The sequence below is a fragment of the Camponotus floridanus genome, unplaced genomic scaffold (assembly GCF_003227725.1).
Source record: "Camponotus floridanus strain SB8 unplaced genomic scaffold, Cflo_v7.5 scaffold1, whole genome shotgun sequence".
NCBI lineage: Eukaryota > Metazoa > Arthropoda > Insecta > Hymenoptera > Formicidae > Camponotus > Camponotus floridanus.
The window spans coordinates 2,071,615-2,093,475 of NW_020229214.1; the positions used below are offsets into that span (position 1 = coordinate 2,071,615).

At 38.6% G+C, this 21,861-nt stretch overlaps 1 protein-coding gene across 8 annotated transcripts in view; it reads left to right on the plus strand.

The window, feature by feature from the left end:
* LOC105250422 (fibroblast growth factor 17) overlaps positions 1-21,861 on the plus strand; it is a 129,646-nt gene that overhangs the window by 90,202 nt on the left and 17,583 nt on the right. The window contains exon 1 of one of the 8 annotated variants that reach the window (XM_025406208.1): positions 14,163-14,184. The exons of 6 other annotated variants lie outside the window; for them this stretch is intronic. Coding sequence is in view for 1 of the 2 variants with exons in the window: in XM_011256510.3 (XP_011254812.1) it covers positions 21,646-21,665 (20 nt within the window). In the remaining variant the exon portion in view is untranslated. Of the gene's footprint in view, positions 1-14,162; positions 14,185-21,326; positions 21,666-21,861 lie in introns of those variants that run through there. One more of the 8 variants, XM_011256510.3, reaches the window with a different exon arrangement.

Consider the following 21,861-nt stretch of genomic DNA (forward strand, 5'->3'; position numbering starts at 1 on the left):
CGGCGATTAAATATGTTAATAATGTAACGGTGCATTGTACACCAGTGGCGCTTCCGTAACTCGCAACGTCGTCTATTTTACCATAAGATTTATTATGCTTCTCAGCACGGTTTTTACTTGTAAAATATCAGAGTTACTTGAAGCTATTGTTAATAATATAGAGAACGGAATGTGAGCAACGTATACTTATCATAATAGTGTCGCGAACATAGCGGGTGCACCAATGTTATGGCTGGACAGTTTATAGCCTTAATCTGGGTCAGATACCGTGCCTTTGTTACAAAACAACCCTTTGAATCGTACGTATTATTCTTGTTGAGCTCTCAAAATTAATTGACACAGATGATTGCAAATTTCTTCTTTTTAGAAAAAATTTCCCAAATATCTGCATAATTTATCTAGTAATGTGATTATTGAAAATTAATTATTATCTGGTTTTGAAATTAAAAAATATATAGAGCTATAAATTAAAATATATATTAAAAATATAGAGTTTATAAATTTAAATAAAACTGATAAGAAAAGAGAACGAAAGGAGAAAGAATGACGTTTTAAAATGTAATATAAATGCCTCGAGGTTTAATTTGCAATAAATTATGCTTCTGCATAATCCTTACATTATATATCAACGATATCATTATTATCTGTAATTTATAAATTTAAACTCTTCGAGAGTAAATGCGACTTGATGCATGAATGGCGATACGTTGCAAGGTGACACAGATGTTAATGTATTGCCGATACTCTGTTTACGGTTGCGAATGGATGAGTGTAACTCGATCAATCGACTGCTCGGATTACCGCGTACTCATCTCACTTATATAGTCTCAAAGTAATAAGGTACATGTAAATACAGCATTTTAGACGAATGATACAGAACGAAAGTTAAGTCGATTTCAGGTCTGACAGAAAATTTCATGACACTCGTTACACACGATCATTTATAATCATATGATCAAATGATTCTTGAATCGTTATGTAACCGTAATAACAGTTGTAAGTTTTCTTCATAATACAGTTCTCACTTTAACGTGGATGCTGGCATGTACAATGTCGACATCTTGATTGTCGATAGTGTATCTACAATAATATCCGGTAATCTGTTTCGAACGATGAGTCGGATCGATATACGTTGTATTAATCGTCTCGCGAATGCAAGTGGACGTCCAAAGTGATTATAATTGTCGGATATTTTCTGTTGATCGTACCTTGGCATATCTCATGAGTCGATATTCATCTGGAATGTTAATGCCATCGATTCTTATTCTTTTTGTTTCCTTGGCTGTCAGCGCCGACCGATTTTCGAAACCGCTACACGAGTACGTCGGGACGAAATTATGAAAGTGGCCGTCTCTTTCGAGCGGAAATCAATTTCTTTAATCTCTCGTGTACCGTACCACGTGTACCTTGTACGCTCTCGCGTACCGATCAAGGTATATGAGCAGTTCCATTATCGTAAAGAGCGTCCAACGTCGATATCGTAACTAAGCTCGACGGCAGTTTGTAAAATTTGTCTCAATGCGCTTTCAACGTAATATTAAGTACCGAGCGTAAATCTCGATTAATGATAGCGTGGATAGCGACGACGGTTATTTGCGCAAGAGACGCACTTCTTTCGCGGCGGTTATGCATCTCGATACGTTTTGTCGACCTTGCGGTCGTGTACTCAGATTTCCCGACGAAATCACCGAGCCATTTTTGTCCTTAGCGTCAAGCTGGTTCCCTTGGCAGAGGAACTTAATGTCTCCTTAATGGCTGCGATAAAGCGGAGTTATATACGTTTGGTGCCAGTATAACGTACTACACGTATGCACGGCGGTACATTGGTACGTGTACGTGTGCACGCACATAATGTGCGCTTGATAGCGTCGAAGTAGATTCATCTGCCGACCAAAAGGCAAAGGACGCGGTTGACAATAATTGCCGTTCAAGATAGAGAAGTAATGGTGGATATACGAGCGATTAAATTCCGAATATCAAGGAGCGCTTCCTTGAGGCTTTTCGTTCGAGACTTCTTGGCCTGATTTATTCCTCCCAGCCGCTATCTTTCTTCGATATATCTGCCAAGAGTTTCCATCTATTGATAGGAATAAACATCTCTCGATCTCTCTTTTCTCTGCTTTAAAATTGTAATTTCCCCTTAATCCGAAGAAGAAGAATATTTCTTGTCCACATCAATTATTTATATACTTTATTAATATACTTTATATAAATTTATATACTTTTAGTAGTTACAAATTAAAAATTGCTATATATTTTTTATGATATTTTAATCACTTTTGATAATTGATTGTCAATTCTGCTTAGATACTAAAATATTAATGATAAAAATATCGAATTATGGATTATTGAAAGTTATCTCTTGTAATATTGCATGAGAAAATTGTGCCAGTAAAAAGCGTCTCAAATAATTTGAATTACACATCTACTTTAGATCAAGTATCATTTTTGCGCTAAGAAAATGCTCGATTGAAAAATCAATGCCTTAGACACTTTAGATATAGACAATATCGCGAGATAAGAACCTTTATTTATATTTTATTTTGTTTCGAATTAAACGACTGAGCCAAATTGAGAGAATGATGAATTATTTAATCCATCATTCATAAATTTTATTTGTCGTGCAACGATAATAATATTAATATAGCGATAGAATTTCGATTGCGAGTGTAATCGAAAGGTGTAAGCTATAAGTAGATTATAATACGTATTGCGCTTACACAATAAATAATATATAAAATCCCGTCAAGTCTAAAATGTTATGATTTCATATTTTTTTTTTCGCATGTCTTTAATTGCAAATATCGCATTTATGCATCTGATTTTTGATATAAATAGCTATCTGTAAGAGCTATGAGAGTTTTTCCGAAGTCCACATGATGAGATACACAAACGTACATCGATACATTATCACGAGATTAGATTATAACCAATATAGCATGGCGCCAATGTGTTGGATAGCAAAACTTGAAATTGACACAAGTAAAAAGATAAACGCGAGAGAATTGTATAGCATTTGCAAAGTTATAATCAGCTTGTTTCGTAGAATTTCTCTATACCGCTTTTATATCTTCGTAATCATGTTGAAGATTTATTGGAAGTGATGCGACACTGATTGATACAAAAAATAGTAAATACAGTTTATAATAAAACGCATATTTACATAACACGAAATGCAATAGATAAATATTCTTTTTATTTATTAATCGCTTCGCGCTCTTGATAAAGCTAAGTTTATTGCCTTTGATGATTTAAAAATCGTGCTAAGAATATGTGCTTGCAATTTTTTGTTTATAATTTTCTACCGATATGGAACGGATATAACTCGATTATCTCACAATCAATTGAGAAGCGATAAGTAACTATATAGATTTAGATAACAGATTTAAGCAGATTGCCGACAGATTGTCTTTGAAGATAATATAAAAACAGAATTCTGGAAATCTACCAATTCTACAGAGCACAGAAAGAAGTACGTATTTAACTTTTCTCGCGCGCGACCAACCGTAAAGAAACATTGCATTACATTATATCATTATCATCGCTATTCTTTTAATTCCTATTACATCGAGTTTGGATTTATGGATCTTTCTCAACTAACATTTACTTTCTTTCCAATTGCTTTTTAAATTCTCAGATTTTGTAGCAAAATAGATTGCAAGAAATTACAAAAGATTCTCTTTTAAAAAAGTACTTTTTAATTTTTCTTACACATATTAAACATATTTAATTATTTAATATAAATACGTTTAATTATTTATATAAATATCGATAACAATTGACATGTTTTATGAATAATGCGCAGAGATGCGATCAATATTTTTCTTTACCGCTCCAATTTATAAGAATTAACGAGACGTAGGGGAAACAGCTAGGAAGCGCGTAAAGAATCCTAATAAGTTGGACTGGACAAAAAACGACGGCTTCCTATCGGCGGAGTGCTCTCATGTATAGCCGTCGTCGGACGGCAAATATTTTTGGCGCCAACTCTTTTTCCGCAAAGGCTTGTTAGCATTGCCGAAGGCCTGCGAGGCTGGCCGCGTGCGTGCGTGCCGCATATGATTATTGACCGAAGGCATTATCAGCGAGAGCATACGTATATGAAACGTGGCCGCGGCGCGACTAGCGAGCGACCGATCGGCTCCATTCATGTAGAAGACGCTCAGGCCCGGCCCTCCGGGCTAAGTAATCGGCGACGTCGTTTGCCGGTTACTTTGAAGCGGCACCGATTCATGCCGCCTGCACGCGCGAATAAATTTGTATGTAAATGGACAAGAAGCACACCGAGAGAGAGGGAGCGGGACCGGTCCACAGCAGTCGCCAATCGATGCCGTCAGAATTGCAAGATTCTCTCCGTACGATCTTTTTCAGATTTTTCACGTGTTAAAATTTAAACTGTTTTTTTTTAGAGATGTTTTGTTTGATTACAAGAATTTTGTTTTTAGCGATCAAAAAAAGGAGATATTAAAATTCATTTGTCTAAAGATGTCGCGAAATCGGTGAAAGCTACGCTTGGGACGAATTCCGAATTATTCATCTCGTCGTCCGCAAACTACGGGCGCTGCACAGTTTCTCGAGATAAAAAGTCGGCAGTATGTATTTTCTCTTTGTTATCGTTACCAGTTTGCGATTTTTATCACGAGCGTGATGTCGGTTCACACGTTTGCGACCGCCGTTTTTATCGTTTTATCGCACGATGGTAGATGGTGCGTTTCGCGCGATGGAAATAATAATAGTTGCGATAATAATAATAATATATAATACGACTTTATGACTCGAACAAACGAGATAGCGCGCAAATAGATTACGGATAAAAGCGCATTTGCCCGCACGATACACTTACAGTTTTTTTTTTAATTAATTGTTTTTTTTTATTCTGAAATGATAACAGCCACACATTCTGTAGTAAAATTTTTTAGCTTCCGATTTATTTCCATGGTAAAATTTAAAATCAATTTTGAAATTTCAAAAGCGATTACAAAATTTTTTTTAATGTTCTCAATTTTTGACTCTCTCTCTCTCTCTCTCTCTCTCTCTCTCTCTTTTTATTCAATACTTCATAGTTTATTCGATCGATATCGCTAATAATTCCAATAAGCGATGCTACACCGCTGATGTTAAAAAATCAAATTATTTCTTGATTATGTAATAAACCTTCTCAATTTTCAAGATCTAACGAACTGCTTCGCTCGATGCCTTATTCCGAACTCGTCTTTTTTCGTTGCATTTTTATTGGCTCGTGAAGCGTCGGTAGATCTATCGGCGATTGAGCAACGATTTATAACTTAATCGCCAATCGATTCCCATGGCGCATCGAGTGCTGGTTCCGATTCTCTGAACTTTGTTAAAATCCTAATTATTGTGTGTGCTTAAAATGATTGGTACGATATTGCAAATTTCAGTATTTCTGGATTAATGTGATCGCGAAAACGCGATTTTACATAGTCACCAAACATGTCAAATTAGTTACGCTGGTGATTAATCGATCAGCTGTGCGTTTAACTGATGGGGGAGGCTTGTGAATGTGCGCGTTAAAAAATTATTGATCGTGACTGTTACGCGATAAAGAAATCATCAGCGGGTTCTTTCCATCTTAGAAAATGATAGAATTTTCATCAAACCTATTATCAGCATACGTGTGCAATGATTAAGATTACGTTGACAATTATCAAAGTTTATATTTAGGTATGTAACAATAAAATGTGCAATATCTGGATAATAAATCAGAAATATTCGTAGACGATATAAAGAATAATATTGTTTTATAACTTTGCATACGAATAGTTACAGCTGTGCAAATAATTTTATATGACAGATGTAACATATTATTCGCGCGTTAAGACATAATTGTAGAAAATATTTAAAAACATTAAAAAGATACAGTAATTCTGTGATAAATAATAATAAATATATATATATATATATATATATATATATATATATATAATATATATAATATGATAATGAATGCGTGGAAATAATAATTAGAAGATAATGAAATTTACTGTAACAATTACAGAAATCATTTAATATTTTAGAATTGAAAAAACCGTATAAGTAAAAAGTATTTTTATCAAATTTTCAAAATATAGTTGAAATGCCGATTATTATAAACAACCGACAATGGCAGAATTTCGTAAGCAATTGTAGTATTTCGAAAGTCCTACACGTCCAAATTTTATCGCATGGCCCTTGGAGAAAACCGATCGAAACAGAGGGAGAGTCGCATTCCATTCGGTACAAGCCGCCAAGTACAAGTGCTCCGCAAACAAGGTAAATGTATTTATAGAGGGAACGAGACGCGTACGACATCTCTTGCCCGTTCTCTTTGCTTCCCCTCTCGTCGAAGTATAGACTCGCGATCATCGAGTTCAGGATGAACGCGCTGGTCATTCACGGATTCAAGCGGCTATTTGAACTTACGAGGCATACTTTCGCTCTGTTGTCTTTTCTTTCAATTGCGTTTTCTGCGAACTATCGTATTGCTGAATTAGTACGTGGAATTAATTTTAACTGTCGTATGTAATTTTGCTCAAAAAGTCAGCCTTCATTTTCAAAAAAAATTAAAAAAATTATTAAATTGTTTCCCTAAAAAAAAATCCTAGAGGCCTCAATTTTAGAGACGGTTCTGTCATTTAAGACAACTGAATATTCCTTCACAAGTTATAACGATTTTATTCTTAAATTTAATAAAACAATAACAGAAGGTATATAGAATCGAAAGAATGAATTGACTTTTAAATTAGAAACTTGTCCGCTTATTTTTTTCTACTCGTTGCTACTTGCCTACTTTTGCTTTACCTTACTTGGTTGCATTACTAGGAAGCAGTTACTCTTATGCCCAGCCGTTATACTTTTTCTAAATTTCTAACTTTAACTCGATTCACTCGTTACTCGCATTTATAGAGGCCTTTTACTACATCACATCAGCATGAATGGGTTTAAATAATTTTTTCAATCGAGAAGATAAATGCTAAAAAATAAATGTGTGAAATTAATACAGAAGCTTGATGCTTTACCTTAATTGGACATCTTCTTGAAAACGTCCTACGAAATTCCATTGATATAAAGTCATCGTAGAACGATGTTCAGGTTTCGGGATTGCATAATTTTCCCATGAAACATCATATGTCCATCACGCATAGCGCATGCGTATAAACAGTTGTGCACGCGTGTGACACGCGACATGTAGCATGAGAAGAAGTTGCTTCCGTATGCATATACACACATTTCGGACTTTCTCTTAATTTGCATTTCGACATCTGTTTTGCGTTTGCGGCCGATATTTACCATTTTGATTAGAGCGTGAATAATTCTATGCAGATGTATGTATCTCGTAGAGGTATTCCAAACATTTAAAAAAATACATCGATCACATCAACTTCAACGTTGCGACGCACGCGCTAGTAGACTACTTATACACACGTGTATCAATTGTTAAGTAAGTTATTGCCATTCGGAGAAATATAGTCTTGCTTGGTATACCAGTTTATTTTGACAAGATATTAATTCACAAATTATTTGAGTGACACATGGAATAAAAATTATGTATTATATTTACATTTAGTTATACTATAATAGATAAAACATGTCAATATTCGTGCTACGACATAACAAATATAAAAAAAAAATATTTTAATTAAAAATTTTTTATATCCGAAACAATCTTTTTTATCTGTATTAATTTGTAATATATCTGACATAAAGTATCAATATGTTTTGAACGAGTTTATATTGGATTTACTGAAGATCAGTATCGATGTAAGCATTAGTTTGAAAGACCCCATCGCTATCTTTATAGATTAGCGAGTTCTTTGCGATATATCATAATAGTAGAAGAACCAGGGACTGATTATGCGGGTGTCATATATAATACATTTCGTAATAATGTCTCGGTGGATGCACGTTAATTGTTAGCTGTCAGATGAGTGGATACTTTATCCTAAATGCTAATTTATTGCGCTTTTAGAAGATGCTTTAGAATAGCGAACGACTGAGAAAACGTTTCTACTGCGAGTCGTAAATCACGGTGACGTAATTTTGACTGTATATGTGCGTTAGTGTAAATTGACATTGGCTTTGTGCGACTTTAGTGCAATTTATCGAGTTCCACGTTTCAATTTTAATGGAATCGTTGTTAGAAGCATTTCATGAATTTCGATAGCATTGACAAAGATTTGAAATATATCTTTCTAGCACTGCGTAAAAATTAATATATATATAATATAATAATAATAATTAATCTCTGCACGTTATCTTTATTTATATCCTACATAAGCGCTTTGATAATCAATAATATCAAAAGTGTGTTAAAATTCTTATCATCCCAAGCAGAAATTATTATATTTGTTTTTATAATATAATCCACAATGTGCGAATAATATCTTCCAGTCATCGGTCACTTCCATTTTCAGTGCGATAAATCATAAATTATAATAAGCTTCAGTCGCTTTATTCGACAGATGATTCTTTCAGCTGAATTTGAATCAACGATAATCGCATGATCCAAACAATAATAATATTCCTTCACTAAGAAGAAAATACTGCCCTTGAAAATACTGACACTTGACTACGAGAGACTGTACGTCTCTTTTTCAGGGTAGTCGAAGTGTCCCAAATTGGCATCTACAGAATACCCACGCGCGAAGCTATCTCTTCGTGCGTACACGCTTTCTCGCTATTCGCAAGGGCAAAAAGGTGGCCGTCGGTGGTTGCTGACGAGAAGAAAGTGGCGGCGGCTGCGAGCGGGGGGAGAAGGGGGGAAAAGAGTGCAGGACGCAGGCATCGAGAGGAGAAGAGCTCGCGAGATGAGCTGGGCGGAGCGGCGGAGTTGCACTCCGAACAAATAATCTAGAACGTCTCAATCCTGTCAAGCGGCGGACTGTCAGTCGCCTCCTCCTCCTTTACCCTCGTTCCTCTGGACGACGCGACCTCTCCTGCCGGCGATGACCTAGCCGGTTCTGTAACGTTCGTGTCGTGACGTTCGCGAAAGGAGAGGATCGACGAAAGCCCGAAATCGTCGTAAATTATCGTGCCGCGGACATGTGGCGTTTAGCCCGGTGTAATTGATTGCCCGTACCTAGGGGAACCCGAGGGGCCGCGGACCTTCGGGGGATACGCAGCCTCGGGGCATAAATTATAATTGAATTAGCCTGAGTTCTTAATTAGACCGCTGGAGAGAGGACCCCTCGAGCCGCTCTCTCTTTACAACGCCGTGCGCGGCTCCTTTCTCGCCGCATCCTCTCCTCTCGCTCTCTCGTCTCGGCACGTCTCTTCGTTTCTCGCGCTTTGTTCCGTGTCGTCGTCCCTCTGTCTCACCCGCGAGATAATTTACAACGGGGGCGTCGCTATTGCATGTCTGATGCGCGCGCGTCTCTCTCTCTCCGCGTTTTTGTTTCTCTCGGTTCTTTCCACGGCGCCGAGACCGCGGCACGAGGAGAACCCTTTGTGCGAGATGGTCGCCGAGGATATCCGCGCCGCATTGCGCTATTCGATCCCAGGACTCTTGTCCTGGTGGCGGTGGCGACGGTGAATTGCGTCTCGTATGCCATTCTCCGATCGCCCTCCCCGACACACCAAGGTAGAAGGCGGCTGCTGCCGCCGAGGAGATTGCTATTGCGGCTATTGTTTTCCTTCTCGCCGAGAGCCCCGCTCGTTCGTGCTTTACGAGCAGAACTCACTCACGTCGGACTGTTATAAATTACGAGCGATATCTGGGAAAGGGAGAAAGCTAAGGTCGAAGCAAGAAGTTTGGTGACACACTCGTAAGAGAGGCACCGACGGTTAATGAAGAAGAGGGGATCATATATCACGATTCATGGAATTCATTTAAATGAATTAGCATTTTCGAAAAATTAAATTCTGCGGTACAAATTATATGACGAATTAAATTTTAAGAAATTGCTGAGAAATAAGAAAATCGGATTACATTTGTCTCAATTTTTTTATTTTTAAATTCATTTATTTTAAAATTAATTAATTCTATATTTTAAATATATAATGATTTTTAATATTTATATAATATTTTTATAATATTTTTATAACGCAGCTATGAATATATGCTTGTATTTGTGACATATTAAAGATAAAATTATTTGAAAAAAATATGTATGAATTGAGAGCTTGGTGTATTATTACAGGATGAAGAGTGAATCTGGTTGAAAGAGCGCGATTTCCAGCAAGCGAATATTACTGACATGGAGAGATTGCGACTGCGAGCGCACAATCGCGAAGGCATGCAATTAACGCGATATCGATCCGAATCCGCTCGCTCCCGCCAGCAATCTCTTGCTCCCGGCTCGACTTAAAGCTCGATCGTAACTCTAGCTTTTATCGTGGAGATTCGTTTCCGCCGGCGCGTGCAAAACAAACGGCGACGCTTTTGCTGGTACGCGAGGCGCATTCGCAACCCCCGCCTCCCTCCGCGCTCGCTCTTTTCCGCGCTCTCGTAAAAGCGACGTTTATTATCGCGCGTGTCCCGCGATAAGCATCCTGTCCAGACGCCGCTTCTGCTTCGTCCTATTGTTGTCCGAGAGCGCGACGTCGGGACAAGGAACTTCATTCTTACATTTCTGAATCGTTCGTCTGTGCGCGAGGATGAATTCAAAGAACATTATTCTCTCTCAAAGGACTCTTGTGAATTATGCAAACTCTTTGTATCTCACCTTCGTGGATCCCCGGTTAGTAATCTTGCGACTTGGTTAATAGGCGTCGAAAGAAGCGGGATAATATCTGCGCGTGCAAAAAATTAAAGGAAATGATATTTCTCTTCGTTGAAAAGATCAAGATTTCAAAGAGCGGTTTATGTCACTTTTGTGATATAATTCAACATCTTTTCCTGCTCTCGAAATAATCCCGTGAAAACATTTCAAGTCTGTTACGAGGATTGCGGGATCGTTAATCGTGACCGGTGGACACGCGACCGTTGACAATTAATTTCTACATTCAACGAGAGATTGCATCGGCCACACGTAGCGCCAGGCGCGTATAACCGTAGCTAGATACGCCGGCGGATTCTAAAGTCGTACATCTTGTTCCTTCCTTTTTGGCCGGCAAACAGAAGGGAATGGGGGGAGAGGATGAAGCGAGAGGAAGAAGGGTATAAGGGTGCCCCCGCGGTTAAGAATAGCGGGCGGTAGCCGTTCGGGCGATGCAAATTCGAGACCGAAAACACTCGCGATGTATAATTCATCTCGCCCGGCCGGTCCGCCTACGCGCGATATTACGCGTGCTCTCATGACAATGACACAATGTTTGCGGTCGCGCAGGGGATATGTCGTCGCATGCGTGAGTCGTAATCGCGTGCAAAGTGTGGTCAGAGTGCGTCTCTCGCCTCGTGATGCCGAGGAACGGGAATGAAACCTTCGCGAATTGCGCGCGCGCGTCAAGCGAGATTTACCGCTGGCGAGAGATGAATGTTTCGATAGACGCTTTTACAAATTGTCGAATAATCAAGGCGTGAGAATATTCATGTAAGTGGGGGATGAATGCGCGTTTTTGAAAGAATAGTTTGCCCTGGAAAATATCGAATGGAAAAATTGAATGGTTTGAGGATAGTAAACACGTAGAAAAATTATGATTGAATTACATTTTAAACTCTTTTTTAAATTTTATTTTAAAACAATAATCGTGAACTGTAATGGGCGAAGAGAAGGCGAAGCGGAAAGGAGGAGGGGAAAATCGAATGAAGAAGGAGAGAAGATATTTTTTAAGAGCTCGGGGATGATGACCGAATCGCCCCTGGAATCCGGGTGCTGATCGTTGAACCTGAATAAACGGAGCAATCGGCGATACGGCTCGTAAAGCTGTAAAAACAAGAGTATCTCGACTCCTGATATACGTGTAGGTGTTCACGTCGGCGTCGAACGTCATCGTGGACGGTGGATGGCATATGCGCGTTCTCGCAGAAATACGCATACAGAGACGTACGTGACGAACGCGCCGGGGAGAGAAGAAACGTGCGTATGCACCGCGTGAGTGGAAAGACACTTCTGCGCTTTCTCCGACTCTTACGTGACAAAGTTGCGCTATAAAAACGCCCTGACGAACGATACGTTCCGGGATATCCGCTTCGCAGACGAATTTCGTGGAGACGTCCGTCGAGGATTTCTTTATATCTGTTTGCGCGCGCGGCGCCTGACGGATTTACTTTACGTAGAATGGCTAGAATGGAAATTTGTGCCGCGAGTTGAAGAATAGCTTCTTAGTTAATTTCCATTTTACAAAGAAAGATTTTATGGAGGAGAAGCCGTTGGCACACAATGTCTTTTATTAGACAAAAAACTTAGACGAGATATACATCTTTTCCTTTCACAGCTTGTTTGCCATCTTATTTGCAATTAAGATATATTTTAATAAACTTGACAATTTAAATTGTATTATTCATATTTTTCGATCGATCTAATATAAAGTATTTAATTCGGGCGACGAGAGAGAGAGAGAGAGAAAATTGCGCGAAGTATGTCTGACTAGTGCGGACTCTATCTACTTGTACTCGTCCGTCGAGTCCGTTTCGTGTGTAATTCGAAAGGTTCCGCAGCGAGAACTCCGAAAAAAAAGTAAACATTTGCGAAAAAACATCATCGAGGTATGCAGTTGCTTTTCACGAGCACGCGTAAATTTCAGCGAATGCATGCGCGAATGCATAAAGTTTTAGTTAATTAAGTTTGCCAGGCGGACGATACCGGCGATATATTTCTGGCGATACGATTCGCAGACTTACTATTTTTGGTATTCCCACTGGGAAATGTACTTGTTTGCCGCCCATCGAACTACCATACCCGATGATGTTGGTTCCTCTTCCCATATTTGTTGCAATTAACACGATTTCGAGGTTCCTCTTTTATGGCCGAGGGTAGCGGCGCCGTTTATTTCTGGCGTGTAATCGCCGCGTGATTCGATAATATATGCGTAGCGCCGGGTATTTTAGCACTTGTTCCGGAAAGCCCAGTGTAAACAGAACTCGGAATTGACGAGCAGGGGCGTGTGTTGGCCGCTACGGGAAAGAGATACGAGCCTGAATGTCGGCGAGAGCGAGCGATCGGTAAGCGATTCGGCCGCTCTTGGGCGAATGTTCGCTTGTTAATGGTACGGGAGGATCCTGCTAAAGTCGAGATCCCGCTAAAGAGCGGTGTAGAAGCTTGTCGATAAAAAAGAAGCAACGAGAATATTTCCTCGTTTGCCGTCCTCGCGCGCCCTCGAGCTAGTAAAGCTAATTAAGAAATAAGTCGGACCACCAACGTCGCTAGATAATTTGCATCCTGCGCGGTACGAAGATCGAATGACGCGATATGAAATATTACTAATCGCATCGCGTAGATTCCGAGGCACCGTAACATCTTGCGACCGGCTTTTTTAACACGACAGACGGGAATTGGCGGCCTTGCTCAAACATTATTCTTTCGGAAATCAAAAGGAGCTAACAAAATTAATTAAATCCGACATAAAATGAGTAAAGTGATCAAGAAGTGGAAAAAAAAATTATTTTATATAATCGTCTATAAATACACCGAGAGAGAGAGAGAGATCCTTTCTTTCTCTACATTCCATTAGATTACATCTGCACGACACGAAAGATAAACGATATAAAATTTTATTACCTTACGGATTTAATTAAATTTCAACAATCATTTTCTATTTATGATATTGGCACAAAATTACGCTGCGGCGACATATTCAAAACGCCAGGATCAAAATTACCAACACTATGGCATTGAAATTCCGCCATGGCAGACCACCTGATCGCGGTTAGATGATTGTCCGCGAGTATCGGGGTCAATTAGTAGCAATATCGCCGATTGGATACCACGTTCTCGCTAAATATATCTCCGATTGGATATCACTCGGCCATGACAAAGTCCCTCCCGCGAGCGGAGAAACAGCCACGGTACGTCCGCCTCGGACTGGTTCTACTCCTAGAGCAGGAAGGCCCCTTCTTTCTCTCTTTCTCTTTCTCTTTTTCTCGCGCGCGCTTGTTTATGTCTCTTTCATTCTCTACAGTTTGCCGCTATCGCCAATCGGTGCAAATCACTCACTAATTACATCTAAAACAACTCATGCGTATGAGACAGCCGAAGAAAGAGAGTAGGAGACCTTCGCATCTCGTCACCGACGTTACACGCACACATAAACACGCAGACACGGCTAATGGCGCTCGTGCGATTATGCATACTGATGGATTCGCAGGTATATACAGGCGATTGATTTCATCGCTAATTGTATCCAACTGTATTGCTCGTTATCGGAAAAAAGGCGTGTTGGTAAGTGCGCTTCACAGACGGCGTGGTGTAACGTTTATAGCGACGTTTTAATTAGGTCGGCTAATGACTTGAAAGCGGCTCGTTCACGAAGACAATAAGTGTATCGCGAATTTGAAGATTATCGGCAGAACGCGCTGGCGGCTCCGAGTTATTAAACCGGAGCGATTCCGGTCAGTTATTTCACGGCGGCTTAAAATCGTTTCTTAACTTAATACATCTCTAGACCCGCTCTCTCGCCTGCCGAATGCTCTTTTTTGCAGGCATCGATAAGCTCCTATTAACTGTGTAATTATCTACGCTTCGGATAATTAGACTTAAATTAACTTTCTATCATTTAAACCGCTTAAAGAGAATGTTATCGTAAGAGAGAAATTATATATATCGCAACATAATGAAATACTTAGCGATCAAGACGTTGACATATCTTTTTGATACATCTGTTTTAATTTTTTGTCTCTTAGAAAAAGAATATGTGATTATTAAATTAATATTAATATTTTATTAATATTTATTAATATTAATATTTTATTTAATATTAATTTTTTATTTAATATTATTATTAGTATTTATTAATATTAATATTTTATTAGATAACTATAACGTCTATTTTTTTTACATTTTATTTAATATTATTTCTTTTTTATTTTTTAATCAGTTTCTATTAATAAAATTTTGTGATAGATTTGCAATATACGCGTAATAATTTTAGTTATTTTTTTAGATACATTCACGCTTTCTTAACTTGTTTGCGTATCCATCAGTTTGGTTTAATGCCGTAAACGATACTCGTCGGCTAAAAAGATTACCAACAAACATGACGTTGTTCATCATCGGCGATCTTTGAGGATACTTTTGATAAAGATTCGATATCATATCCCTTTTCTAGGGTAAGTAAACATTCGATTGTTCAATGTTGACCACGAGAACGACATATCGGTCTTAGATATCGCGGCGATGTACGTTAAGCCATTGACGTAATACACTTATTTCGGACTCGTGCCGCATGTTTCCATGAAATACCCAAGAACGATTACACGGATTCCATCGCCGACTTTGCAAGTCTTATCTTCCACGTACTCCCACGCTCTCGTTATCAGTGATTCATTGCTTTAGTATTGAGAATATTTCTTCTTATACACAAGCGATCGCGATATTTGCAATTAATTACGATCGAACAATATATTATTACTCACGCAGAATGCATAATTATATTCGCCTAAACTAAATTTTTAATCAGATAAGCAAAATAATTATCTCGCTGCATTATTGCTCGAAAAGTCCAATAGTTTAATTTTTCCATTTTTATTTTATTTTTTTAAATCATGTTTAATTTAGAAATATATAGTTTCATTCCAATGTCTATAACGCAATCTATAGCGCAATTAGGTGACTGATTTCTACATTTCTACTTCTCTAGCTCATGCTATATCTTGGATTATTCCGAGTTGTCTGATCAAGAGCGAAGTTGAATTCTCTACGACCAATGGCCTGACCATTAAACTCGGTCATAAAATTTCCGCGTACGTTCCGTCAACGACTCGATTTAATCTTCCTCCTTGAGAGCACTTTTCCGTTCTCGTGGATGTTGACGGAATTTCGCGCGACATTGACTTATCCCCGCGACGAACGATTCGCTATAAATATAAATTTAATCGGTGGATCGTTGCCCGAATCGATCGAACGCGACGTATACTGTCCCTCCCAGTGGCTCGGGTTGCTGGGAGAGTGCCCTAAAAGTGCGTCTTCGCTCTTGTGTGGATTCATCGACTAACCAAGTTTCGTATGACTAACTCGAACTCCGTTGTGACTCATCCTCCAGTTCGCGAGCGAGAAAGATCCGTCGCAGACGGATTTTGGCAGAGCCATTTTCTCCCAACCTCGTACATTTTCATCTCCGTAATGCAATATTACTGGAAACATTTGTCTTTGTCAATCTGCGATTTTTCGTCCTGATCGTAACGTTCATGTCTTCCGATCGAAATCGTGTCTCTCGATACGATATAGGAGTAGAACCCTTGACTCTTAGGAACGATATTTTTACGATAGTTGCGAATAATAGTGAGTTTTTTCGATCAGCTGTAACGGGAAAAAATGGAAAGCCAAGAGAAGGCACTCGTTTTTCTTCGATCATCAGAACATGCGTCTCTGATAGCGCCGTGGGTTCCGAGAAAAGAAAGATAGAAGGACGCGAAGGAGAAAAGACATGGAGAGAGTTAAGTGACGGTGGGTGGGCGAGATGGTTATTTAAATGCCCATAGGAGCCATTAGAGATTAAGGTCCAACAAATGCCAGTGTGGATGAGCCAAATCGAACGGCGATACGTGTTGCTTTTTGAAACAAAACTTTCTACACTATATTTTTTTCCTTACCTCTCTTTACTCGTGAGACGGCACGCATAGTCAAGTGATTTCGCATGAAACGCGTCGCGAACAATGTATCTACATGTATAATACGTGTCAGCGCATCCTTGACTGTTTCTATTTAAAAATACACAACCGAATTGTGACAATTATGTCCGTAAAATGATATAGACACACGTTCACTCACATATACACTGCTGCGTCTTCATCACTGCTCTCATAGCGATGCTTTGTTACGATGATGAATTCGTCATATGAATCATATTCTCGGTAATATGATAACCGTGACAAAATGATATGCGAATCACTCTTCAGTTTTTGCATCCAATTGGATCATAAAATTAAAAAATTATATATTTTCGTGTAGATACATATAAAAAAATTATTCGTATGTTTTACAATTTGATTTTATTTTAATTATATCGAAATTTGATAATAAAATATTCATAAAATGTATGTATGTATAAAAGTATGTAGGATAATCATATAAAACACGAAATTCGATTAAAATAATTTTATCGTGATTGCTAAAATAATAGTTAATAATAACAAATGATGAGATAAAGCCTTGATATAATGCACGTGAAACCTTTTCGACGCATCTTGATTTATATCGAAATACATTCTCGATTATCGCGATCACCCACATTGAATCGTAGGACACGAAAGTATGTGCGACGATAGACACATAGCGGCTCTCCTTTTGAAAGATATCGTCACGTTCGAAATTCCTCGGTCAGACGTCGGTCACAACAAGCATGGTTGAGGAGAGAGTACCATATTGGTTATCGGCGACGAAATGAATTCCTAAAACTCAATTAACCGTGGCCTCTTTAACGGCCAGGACTTAACGAACGCCGAGATGAGACGAGTAATGAATGGTCGTGCAGGATGCGCCGGGTTTCAAACCGGGCCGAGCTATCCGTAGACGTTCATCTGAAACCGATACCCGCCCTAAGAGCATCAAATGTGATCCAACCCTTTTAAGTAGGTCTAAGTAAAACGCTAGGAATGCAAGGGATAGCTTGATGGTACTTCATCGGTGGGGTACGAGATCAATTTCAACGTGAGTCATCGCGAGTTTCTAAATGACACCGTTTCAACAGTCAATGCGTTTTACAATCGTGTAAAGAGCGCCTATCGAATTTTAATTTAAAATAATCTGAAATTATCGAATCAAATTTAATATTAGATTTCGAAGTCTGTTATAAATCATTGACACTTTAACAGCAATAATTTTAGTTACCGAATTATTACTATAATATAAAAAAATTAAACAATTGTGTGCCATTCGAGGGATATAATTTCAGTTAATTAATTAGAAATATTATATCAACATAAAATACATAAAATATTACATGAATAAAATACATAAAATATTACATGGAATATAATATTACTTTATTGTTAATAAAAACTGATATTTTTATCGTTAGAGTTCGTCGCTCATATGCGATTCACGAAAATTAATAGATCATTATGGACGGTTTTTCTTTCGCAGCGATGATATTTGCTCATCTACCTCTTGCTCTCTCGTTCGCTACTCTCTAACCGTTTTTTCTTAGCGGGGAAGAAGGGGAGGAGTGACGAGGAGCGTGTCAGAATGAATGTGACGCCGGCGGAACGTCGCGGCTTTCGAGCAAAAACCACGTCGCGTACTCCTCTCGCGTGGCTCCTCTTCTTGTTTGTGCTCTTCTCTTCTCTCCTTCCTTATACTTCTCTTCTCTCTTTCTTTCTCTCCCTTACACTTGCATCCCGCTCGCCGCACGGTATACTTGACGCACGACAGTCCTCTACGTAACGTTACAGGACGCGTTTAGTCGTTCGTCGTCTCCTTAACCGTTCTCCATAAACGCACGACGTCGACGGCTATCCACCACTTCACGTGGCACCAGCCTGGAGACACGAGTGTGCTCGTGCTAGAATAAAAAAGTCGGACTCGATCAATGAGATAATTTACACTCTGTATCCCTAGCCCCGATCGGCATAGTTTCGGCACCATAGAACGATTCGCGTTATTTCGACTTATTTTTGCAAGTGACGCGACTTAATATTTTACACGTAGATTATAATCAATCTTATTGGTGTGAGGAATTTCTTGTTATCACAAAAGTAAAGAAATTGCATAGAAAATATGTATTTTATATAACTTTATATAACTTTAATTTAATATAATTATCATATTCAAATAATGACACTTCTCGGAGTATGCGAAAATATTTTAGCATTTACTTAATAAGAATGATGAAAAATGAAGATAATAAAAGCAAATGTTTCAATTTTTGTATTATTAACAAAAAGAAGATTATTCATAATGTTAAAGTTTTTTTAGCATAATTAATCAAATTAAATAGTACACATATAACTGTATAAAAATTGAAACAATTTTTCTCGGAAAAATTTAAATGATCAAAATAATGATCTGACGCATCAAACATATGGAAGACAACTGTAACATTGTCTCTGATATAGTAGATGACGATGACAAATTCGATGATAATTCGCGTAATCTCCTGGAACCCAGAAGTAGCGGGATTAGAAGGTATTTTTCATGGAAACGGCGCGAATGACTGGCTCATGTAAATCCGGCAAGAATGATGCGTGAAATTTGATGTGTACGGTCGCGACTATTTCCGATTACTCATTGGTCTTGATTGTTAACGAAACACGGACATGGGTGAGTCCAAATTTACTCTTTGATGTGTGAGAGATTTATTATACACTTGATATTGTCTGGAAAATTTATGATATTGGTTTGCTTCATAATTGAAAAAGATTATAATTGCAAAATTTTCTCTTTAAGAAGGAGAAATAAATGAATATATTTTTTATTTATATTAACCATGATTAGTTGTGAATAAAATAAATTAATATTTTTTGTGAAAATCATTAGAGTTCTTTTTATGATGATGATGACAAGTTGCTATCACAAGCTGCTTCTTTAATGATATTTGCATTGGGGCAAGAAAGATGCAAATGTTTTCTTAGATAGATAAATAGATAAAGATTAAAATAAATATTTGCGAAAACTTTAATGGAATGGGAATAATTAAAATTGAATCAATCATTTTATATATTATAATTATTGCAAAGATCTTTATACTTTTAAGAAACGCATTGATATTTATTTATTATATGTATTAATCAGGAAAAAAAATTTTGTCGCTCAGCAGATGCATCGGTAACATGTTATCGCGGTTACGATGATTGTATATTGTGTCCATTATTATCCGATTAGGTTCAGTCAGTTAGCAGTCGAATTTACGGATTCTAAATCAAATGGTGACCCGCGTGCGTTGATGCTGATCGCGATGCGCTGGCGATGCATTGCCACCATGATTGGTCACGACAATTTACTGTAACCGTCTGGGAATCCATTGACACGCGTGATTTGTCGCAATTTGCTACGGCTATATAGGAAACATTTCGCAGCCAGCTTTTGTGACGCGATGCCAGGTGACTTTTACCTTTGGGGCGTTCGCGTAGATCGGCTCGTGCTGCAAAAGCGCTACAAAGGTAGTAAATCTCGCGGTTATCTTGAATGGAGACGTCGTCGTTTGTCTCCCATAACGCCCCCTCCCAATGCTGGAAACTTGGAGAATGATTTAGCAAATGCCTTTCAGCTCTTTAGCGAATAATTTCGTTTAATAGTAAATTTATATTTTTATGATTGAATATATCAATATATCGAGTACATAATAATTTTGATCGCGAAAGAAAATGATATTATTTGAATTTATCAATTAACGCGGTTTCATAATTTTCATCCTAATTTTCCCTCAGCAATACACATACACACACGTTATAACATAACGATATGTCAAACCGTTCGATAGTAATTCATTTAGCTGGCGACGCAAACAAGTCTCGATATACGAGTCGGGCAGTTTTGTGGACGGTGATCTAGGTGATAGATTAGCTTGCTCATTAAACGACATTGACGATGTGCGTGATCTTCCAGCATGACTCCTCAGGATCGTGGTGTAGTCATGCACGAAATCCGCGTACCCCGCCTAGACGACAGGCGGTGTCCAGCTGAGAGTCATCGGCGTCGGGTCGGTAGCCGTGTTTTTCATCGTCGTGTCGGAGCCTATTCAAGTGTTGGCAGTTTTTCACGCGGCAGGCGACAAATATCCCCACCAAAATCCCCTTTAGATGAGTCCCCACGTGGTCCGGGATGTCGCATCCTCGCCGGCATTCACCGTGCTGATCCCGTCTAAGTCGCGCGTATTCGCGGAGTGATTTTTCGGATCTACTATCGCGAGCGATCGGGTCGTCGTTCCAAGTCAATTATTCCCAACGAGAGAAGTGATTTCGCGCGCCAACGAATCCACCGCAGGGTAATTTAATTTTCCATTCGCGGTTCATAGACAATATCTCGTCAATAGTAGATCGATTGTGATATCCCAAATTAAAATTCGATGCTCTTGTCGGCAATTAATGATGACGCAAAGAGCGAATCGTCGCTTTTATAACGCCTGGGAAATCCCGTTCTCGTAACTGTAGGGATTCGCGTATTACGTCAGCGTTACGATTCACGTTGATATCTACTTAAATCCAGGTTAAACCTCGATTCGAAAGCTCAGACTAGGCTTTGATAGGCTTGTGTGTGACGCGAATTCACTGCTTATAACGTATATAAGCTTGGCTCGAGGATTTTTCGCAAAGTCGATCTTGCTGGGGTACAAGTGTCTTGTGCCATCACGTTAATCGGCACGAAAATCGGCACGATTTTTTTGTTGAATTTCGATGATGATGATGATGTAACGCTGCTTTCGAAATTGGACTTGTTCGCGTCTATCGAGACAAAAGTGCAGTCGAACCGAGTGAAAGTGTCATCGATCTGTCTGAATGTATTCTTCGCGTAACGTATGTATTCGTCGTAGATCGTATATTATCACCGCAACTACAACCGCGAGAATCTGTGACGATGTGTTTAAATCGCTATTGCGGCTAGCTGGTCGTAATTCGTACGGTTTACAATGTATGGATTGAGATGACACGCCGCGAAGCGAAGATTCGCAGCTATGTCTACGATTATCATTAGGTGAGTTATGACGACATATATTTAGGATAGGTAAGAATATCCTAGGATATTCTTTGGATGTTTCGATTTATATTCGGGAATTTCGTTATTTTTATCCTATTACGTATCATGGGATCACCGAAAAAATTGTATTCTTAACTTAAGAATATGCCACTTATCTTTAGAATATATACCACTAAAATAGACGCCAAGAGGA